The sequence below is a fragment of the Saccostrea echinata genome, unplaced genomic scaffold (genome assembly GCF_033153115.1).
Source record: "Saccostrea echinata isolate AGI-Se365-2 ecotype Australia unplaced genomic scaffold, CSIRO_AGI_Sech_v1 ptg000033l, whole genome shotgun sequence".
NCBI classification, from domain to species: Eukaryota; Metazoa; Mollusca; class Bivalvia; order Ostreida; family Ostreidae; genus Saccostrea; species Saccostrea echinata.
Window position 1 is genome coordinate 31,049,731 of NW_026889782.1, and position 8,433 is coordinate 31,058,163.

Below are 8,433 nucleotides of genomic sequence, written 5' to 3' on the forward strand. Positions count from 1 at the left end.
TTTATTTGTAATATTTGGCATGTGACACTTAAATAAATAATTATTTCTTACTTACTTATTAATTATCAATTCTAAAATGATTTTCTTTAAAATGACAGGGCAAGCTATCAGAATACATGGAATAATGATATTTACATGTCAGGTACATTCCTTTCCATTTAAAATAAATTGCCTCTCTATTGTAACCTCACCCTTAACAGGGAATTTCCCCACCTAAAAAGACCTTATCCCTGATTATTCTAGTATTCCCCCAAAACTCTCCATTTATTTAGGAGAAGAACCCAAGACCCCCTTCTACTTTTTTAATGCCCCCTTCTAATTCAATTCCATATCTCTCTATCAACATGATTAAGTACCCCTAATAAAATTAAGGGAGAAGTTATTTGGTTAAAATTACACAAGCTTAATTAAATGTTTTTCAGTATATTTGGGGTTCTGACATGTTTGATAAGGTTATAGAAGAGGGCCCATAGTCTCTGACAATGGGAAAATACAGAATCACTTAGGTTTGTGGTTTGAGGAAAAAAATTGGTTTGTGGGGATTTGACTTCATGTTTGAAGAAGTCCTGAGCTGTGCTGTATTTAAATATTACAATTCATGGAGGACGTGAATTTGTTTGTCAAAGTCTTCATATAACAATTATTGTCAACGAAAATTAAGTACCGTACCTTTAAAATTAGTCATTTCAGAGTATTTTAGAGGGGCAAGGTCTCTGACAGGGGCATTTAATAGGGAGAACAAGGTATCCCATTCTTGGACTGTGTACTTACCAGGGCACTCTCTTTTAGGTCTAAATTCTGTAGAACCACGTCTCCTGTAACGTAAACGTAATGAATATTAACACGATCAGGCATTTTAAAAAGAATTATTCCATAGTTTATCATGTTTATATTTTTTTTTTTATTTGAAAATTCCATCTTCACCAGCCAAGGGTTTTTGATCTGCACCACTTCTCTTTTGAGCAGATCAGAAACCCTTGGCTAGCTAGTAAGATGACTGAGGACATTTACGAATTAAAAAAACACTTTTAAAATGTAGATGACAGCAGAATTGAACTTGTGATACAAGTTCTAAATTCTTATAATTGTACTTTTTTTTTAACTCAGAAACCAGAATATTCAAATATTTAAAAAAGATCGCCTGAAAATCTCTCTAAATATAAAATATGACTGAGAAATTTATTAAGTAGTAATAAACTTTAACAATAAAGTTCTTTACTTTAGTCTAGAACTATTAGATAAGATAAGATAAGATAATTTTATTTTCCAATTTTGGGCCCAGAAGGCATACAAGTTTAATGAAAAGATTAGAAAGTTCTGAATGAACATGATGAAAGGTTACATACATATTATTATAAAGGATGATGTGACATACAGCCCCCGGTAAATTGATGTGGTAGTTGTACTTAGTTTTATTTTATTTTAATTAATGCTATATATTTTATTTCAGGAATTAATCATTCATTCATTCATCCATACATCTATACAAGCGCTGCGCCTGCATTACTAATATATTATTTATTTATATGTTTAAATCATAAACATCCCTATTTAAATAATGGTTTAACCCAAAGACTATGGGTTAAGGTAGATATAAGGATTAGTCCATTTATAAATAAGGGTATTGTCTGTTTTCCTACATTCTATTGGTCAGTTGGTATTGTTTGGTCAAAGTTGTCCATTCAGGCGGGAAACCTTTGTTTTATTATTCCATTCAAAGATACTGTCTGAGAAGGGTGTAGCTAGAGATTTGTGATTGCTTAAAATTTAATATTTGATATTTTGGAGTATATTAAACACCCATAAACTGTAAGTAAACCTTTTATAAACACATCTAATGATCATAAACTAAAATTAAAGATAATGAATGAAAATAAAGTATTTTAATATAAACTTGCCAAATGAGTATGAATGTGTCAGAGTGAAAGTTCTAAAGTTATTAAAGTTAAGATTGATATTGTAAAGTAAGAGCAAGTTATGTTTTAATCTAATTCATGTAGATCTTTGGATTAAGATCTGGGTTTGAATTATTATGATTTTATAATTTATTATCCATTAGGTCATCATGTAATAATTCTTTAAAGTCATCCTGATCAAGAGATAAATCACTCAGTTCCATACACTGGTATGTTAAACTCATATTTTTAAAGTATTGTAAATATTTCAGTATAGAGAAATATAATTTAGATCATTAATTCAGTAAGAGTTTCAAAGAGTTATCGCCCTTTGAATGCGTTTATATAAAGTGTAAAGTAATGGCTTAAGGTATGTCACTCGTCAGCCTTTTAGAAAATTTCAGTCAGAACCTCTTACTTAAAAACTATTTATTACAATTCAATCTTTATAACATATTTAAATTAAACAATGTAAAATGTTCAACATTCAATTAAAAAACTGCTCAAAAATTCACAAAGAAGCAAGATTTATAAGGGACTATTTCTTGTGGCGGAAGGATATTTAGCAGAAAATTCTGCAAATCTACACATTTATTAAATTTAATATCTTGGAACTTTAGCCTCACATACTTTTACTCAGAGAATATTTTCCGTTATGATATGCCTGGAATATTAAATATAGGTCTCAATTTATATTTCTATAACAAAATTTACACCTTCGCTCAACAAACATTGCCAAGAAATGAAGATATATTGAGGAAGTCGAGATAAAATTTACACAGTTTTTTGCCTGAAAATCGCATATTTTGACCAATATTTCAAAATTTACATCACTGACCCCAACTTTTTCTTTCATTATTTTAAACTACTCGATACTTTTGACCGATCAGCACTTAAGTCGTAAAAAGTTTGATACAAGAAAATATTCTATTGCCTATTTAGATTTTCAATACCCCAAATATGATACTTTTTTAGTGCAAAAAGGTCACACAATAATTTACGCGCATTAATTTGCATGATTTGTTCAATGATAAATATTATTCATACTATTTTACGTAAAATAAGATTATGTTTATTGCCATGGTTACATCTTATAAAATATGATAACGGTTAAAGTGATTAACCAAAGAGTTACAATTTAAGTGCAAAAAGGTCAACTTAATTGTACCGTAGCTCAGTTAGATGCACACTGACCCCCCACTTTCTCTGCGATTTTGAGTCATACTATTTGAGTACTTATCCAAAATATACTTCTCAAAAAATCCTTGATATAACAAATTTCACGAGTGACATACCTTAAATGAATGTTTTATGTGTTTAAATTGTGATCGTTTTGTGTTGTAAAGTGAATGTGCTTGTTTATATGTTGTCTATGTATTTATATGTTGTTATTGTTATTTTAGGGTTAATTTAAAACATTTAATTCATCTTGAAATCAACTATATATCTCCACGGAATAAATACTAAGAATCCAACCCTATATACCATCTTGCAGTCATTTTTTAATTTCTACAAGAACCGGTTACATTGACAAAGAATTAAATATCTAAAATTTACTCTAATTTTTGCATGCACTTAATCACTGATATGTATACCCTCATAAAATACTACTTTTACCGAAAATAGAAACATAATTTGGAAGATATATGTCTTTATTTTGAGTAGGGGTACCATGTTTACATCCAATTTCCATTGAATTTTGGCCCCGCCCCACTCTTTGAAGCCCTTAAAATATACAAGCGCAAGTAGGTACATTTTTCTCCTTTGGCTGGTCACTGTCTTTTATTGAAATCTACCTATATGTGAAAGGAGAAAAATGTACCTAACTGCGCTCACATGTTGTTTTTAAAAAATTGTAAAATCTAGCTGGCCTTTCCCATTATGAACAGATCGACGAAACTATTTTTTCTGACGTAAGAATAAATTCATATGCTAATCGAGGCACTGGCGATAGTTTCTAACTGACCAATCAGATAAATGAGTTGCATAACTAGTGAGTAACACAAAAATACTAAGGACATTTTACGCTTGGAAAAAAGATTTTTTTTTTACCTGCTTTCTGATAATCATTTTTTATGCATTTGAGTCACAGATTAGACACAGATCTACAATTTCCCAGCTCACATTTACAAACAATTGATTTTTAAATATGCATTGTTAAAAGTTTTGTAAAGCATTCGGTGGGCAATTCGCTAAGTCTACACGTATTCCCGAGAATAGAAGTTTCATATGCATTTCTTGACCTTAAACGGTAAACACTGTGGTTCCATGCATATTATTATGTATAAATAGCATTGGCTGACCATTAAAAGTATGAAATGTAGTAGAGATAATGTGTAAATTGACTTAAACCACGTGCCTGTGATAAAATGCAAACATGTAGTAAACCAGCATGTTTTGTCGTTCTTTCATCAGATTGGACAATTGTTCTCTGTAAGCGACTATGTGAGAAATAATAACAATAGCCATATAAAGTAGATTCCTCAAACACGCATATCCCTCTATTGTACTAAGACCCGCCTATTCTCTTTTCATAAAAGAACATATTGTCACAAACCAGGCCGAATTTTGCTGTCATAGGGTAAAAAAATCATAGATAATGCAGTAATCCTTATAATTAAAATTTGTCGGAAATATTGAAACTATTCAAAAGATGTCCTATTTATTCACTCATGTATGAAAACTATCAAAATCGTTGTAGATTAAATATAATATGTCATAGAAAAAGGGGCCCTAGATAGCAGTCATGTCACATCATCCTTTCCTGGTAGCTCAAATAAAAGCTAAGCTAGAAAAGACAGAAAAAAGTTGTATGAATATCTTAAATCACCAATACAACTCCTGTAATGTGTTACTCATGTAAATGTAGAAATGTAATAAAAACACCTAAACATAAAATTTCTACTTATTAGTACAAAAAAAAAATTGTCAACTTGTGTTTGTTGACGTGTGACAAGATGTATATCAAGGTCCTATAAGGATCTACCAGCAATGTTAATTGTCTTGTAACCGTTATTACTGCACTTCAATAATACTTCTCTGTGGAAGGCGACAATATATAAGGAATGTAGACAAGTCCAGTTGACATGTAATGAACACCCAAACAGACATTAATACATGTACTGTGTATGTGAAGACAACTAAGGCAATACAGGAAGAAAGATGTACACAAGTGCAAAAGTAATTCAAAGTATTGACTGTTAGACCATGTCTGAGTCATACTGGATCATGATGTCACACTAAATGTTAAATGATGTATAGACCAGGGTCTGAGATCACGTTTATATAGAGAGCAAAAAAAAAAAAAATGGTTATAGTATCAGATGTGAGAGTGTTTTATAATTTCACTTTCAGCATGTTATAAAATACATAACATCCTGTGACTTGCAAACTTGTAAATAAGCTGTTTATTACAGGTACTCTAAATCTATAGATACACGATCTTATCCACGCCAAAAAAGTCCTTGATCCGCGCCTATTGTACGCAGTATATATATCAACAACACAGGAAGAGAAGAGAGATAAAATCTAGCATTATTATATCCGGAATCAAGTATTGGCATTGACAACCATCTAAACGCTAAACAGATCGATCGGGCATAACGCTGGATACACAGTATTATGATTCAACCATGCATGACGGATGCTGCAAACAGCAGAAGCATTACCTCCCCATATTCCTATCTTCAGCTGCGACCTGTCCAAGTTCTCCACGAAATCTCCCAGATACTTGTTGATTAAATCAGCCACTAACGACTCGAAAACCATGTTTTATAATCTTCGCTGCATAAACATTCAGACGCTCTCGTGTGGCCTTCTAGGCTTCTAGCCTTTTTTTAGGAACATTCTCGTGACTGCTCTAGGGAAGACTATTTAACTGGTTCTCTTACCGGCACATGAGGAAACCAGTTTTTGACAGTACGTACGAACTAAACGATTGTTCAAAATATATTTTTCCGATTAGTTCACAGGATTAATTCATACAAACGTATTAGGAAATTGAATGGAAAAGAAAAAATATCTATGTATTTCTCATGAGGGCGTCGTACGAAGGATTTTATTTATTTTTATCTGCAAAACTGAAATATTGCACACTTCCCCCTTTTTTCCATTAAAAACAAGATAAATTATATATTAACATTAAAATCGTTTTGTACAGTACCTGGCCATAAGTGAGTCATAATTTTATTTTTCCACTATATATTTCATTAAAAAATGCATTTTTCTAGAATATTATATAATATTTTATGTTAAAATATTAGTGCAGTGCATGTTATTTGTTGCTCATTTTTTATGAATAAAACATCATAACGTAGAATTCTTTGCAGCTAGTTTCTTCACATAATTTCAAAATAATTTTTCTGTAGGCATTGCGGTGATATCACACGTCAAATGCGAAATAAAAATTTTACGACTCAAGTTTGCTAAGAAATCATAGTAATTTGAGATTAGAAATTTTTGTCTTGACATTTTAATAAATTATATGCATTTCCAAGGATTATTGTATCATTTTGTTTAGCATTAAAAAACAAGAAAAATTTGAACAATTCTGCATGAATCAGTGAAAAAAATCATATAACGTTATATATTGTACTTTTTATTTTTTGGAATCATTTGAATAATTTGGATAATTGTTTGACATTTGTTAAATAGTTTGTACAAAAGTTGTTTAATTGTAAAACGACAAATGTCAATTTAGAAGATATAGTTCGTTTCAGGGATACATACATGTACTAAGTATATAGGTCCCTGTTCATATGATTTAGAAAATTTAGTGTGTACCAGGCGCGGATCCAGGATTTTTTTCCAGGAGGCCCACATCAACTCTACAGATGTCATAATTTTTTGACAGGCAAAAAATTAAAAAAAAAAAAAAAAAAAAAAAAAAAATCAACTTCCTCAAACTTGAAACACCTGAAAGGAAGGGGGGGAGGGGGGGGGGGGGGGGGAGAGACACTTTCCTAAGAGTATTTTCTTCAAATATATGGTTCGATCTTCCTAAATTACCATTTTAAGAGGGGAACGTGTTTCCCGAGGGGAGTCCAAATTTTTTCCATAGAACCTTACTACTCTGATAATTCCCAGGGGGCTCCGGACCCCCATCCACCATCTGGAACACATATGGACCGCATGTGTACAATTTTCATTCTAAATCGTTAGTGCGATTTTCAAAAAAATAGTTTGTACAATTCAAAATAGTGTTTAAACAATTAACAAATTATTTACAATTTAGAAAATCGTTTGTACAATCTAGAAAATCGTTTACTTTGAATTCGTTTGTACGATTTTCTCAACCGTTTGTAAGATTTAAGAATTCGTTTGTACAGTTTCCGAAAAAATGGCTGTAACAATCTTGGTGTGAGTCCATAGGGAGTGAAGAATGATAGGGAGTGAAGAATGAAGGACACTCCAGTTTCAAATTTATTCATGAGGCCGAAGCGAAGGTCCGATGATGGGTCATATGCTGTTCTTGTGACGGCTGTTAATTATGTCCAAGAAAATCAATGAAGAATAAACACTCATTTACATGATCATGCAAGAAATAAAAAATAAGAAATAAAAAGTGTATATATATAGAGACCTTGTTTGCAGTTATGATCGCAGATATCAGTTTTTCATTGTACCAAGACTCCAAAGGACCAGCTAGAATATGGAGGGCGCTCCATTCTCTTCTCCGTAATCAGTTCCGAAGGAAGCGATTTCAGCTTGGGGATGGGGTTGGGCACAACCAAAAATTTTCAGTTGGGGGTGGTGGTTTACCCAGCAAAAATTCCTCGACAAACCAAAATATGTCATCAGATGTGACTATCGAAGCACATTCAAAAAGAAAGCTTATTTTTCCATAGTATACTGAATATCGGCAAAATTATTAGAGGCACCCCCCCCCCCCCGATTCTTACGGCCATGAGGTCAGCCAATTGATGCTAATATGATGATGCTGAGAAGCGCTTCAAGATCTTGATCCAGAGGAAGATCCAGGATATCCTCCTGCTGAAGAAACGGAAGAAAATCCTTTTATTCCGGGAGCAGCAGCAGAGAAAAGTCATTCTGTTGAAGAGACAAACAGATCATTCTTTTTCGAAATAGTGGAAGATCATAATTATACTCCTCCACGGTAAATTTCAACAAGAAACAGAGTCAGGCTTAAATGGGCAGAAGCCTGCGTATAATGCCAAATCAGGTAAATATACACACAGAATGGTTTCGGAGACTTCTCTTTTTAGGTTACCCGAGTCACTCAGGTGACCTATTGCTATCCGTTTTTGTCTGTCGTCGTTCGTCGTCCGTAAACTTTTGAAAATTTTCAGCTTCTTTTCTGGAACCACTGAATCAATTCAACCAATTTTGGCATATAGCATCTATGGGTGAAGGGGAACAAAAATTGTGAAATTCATGGCCCCAGCCCCCAGGGGACTGAGGGGTGGGGCTAAAACCATCAAAATTAATGCAATCTTTAAAAATCTTCTTCTTTACTCATAAACATCAAGAGGTCAAACTATTGGCATGAATGTAATAAGCATTTAGCCCTCTACCAAAA

At 32.6% G+C, this 8,433-nt stretch overlaps 1 protein-coding gene across 1 annotated transcript in view; it reads right to left on the reverse strand.

Annotated features, from left to right (window-relative positions):
- The window catches only part of LOC133199121 (intermembrane lipid transfer protein VPS13A-like), a 131,655-nt gene extending 125,881 nt beyond the window's left edge, over positions 1-5,774 (reverse strand). Inside the window, exons 1-2 of the mRNA XM_061334995.1 lie at positions 5,564-5,774; positions 772-815 (exon numbers count right to left, since the gene is read on the reverse strand). Of these exons, the coding sequence (XP_061190979.1) occupies positions 772-815; positions 5,564-5,663 (144 nt within the window). The 5' untranslated portion in view covers positions 5,664-5,774. The remainder of the gene's footprint in view (positions 1-771; positions 816-5,563) is intronic.
- Between the last annotated feature and the right edge of the window lie 2,659 nt (positions 5,775-8,433).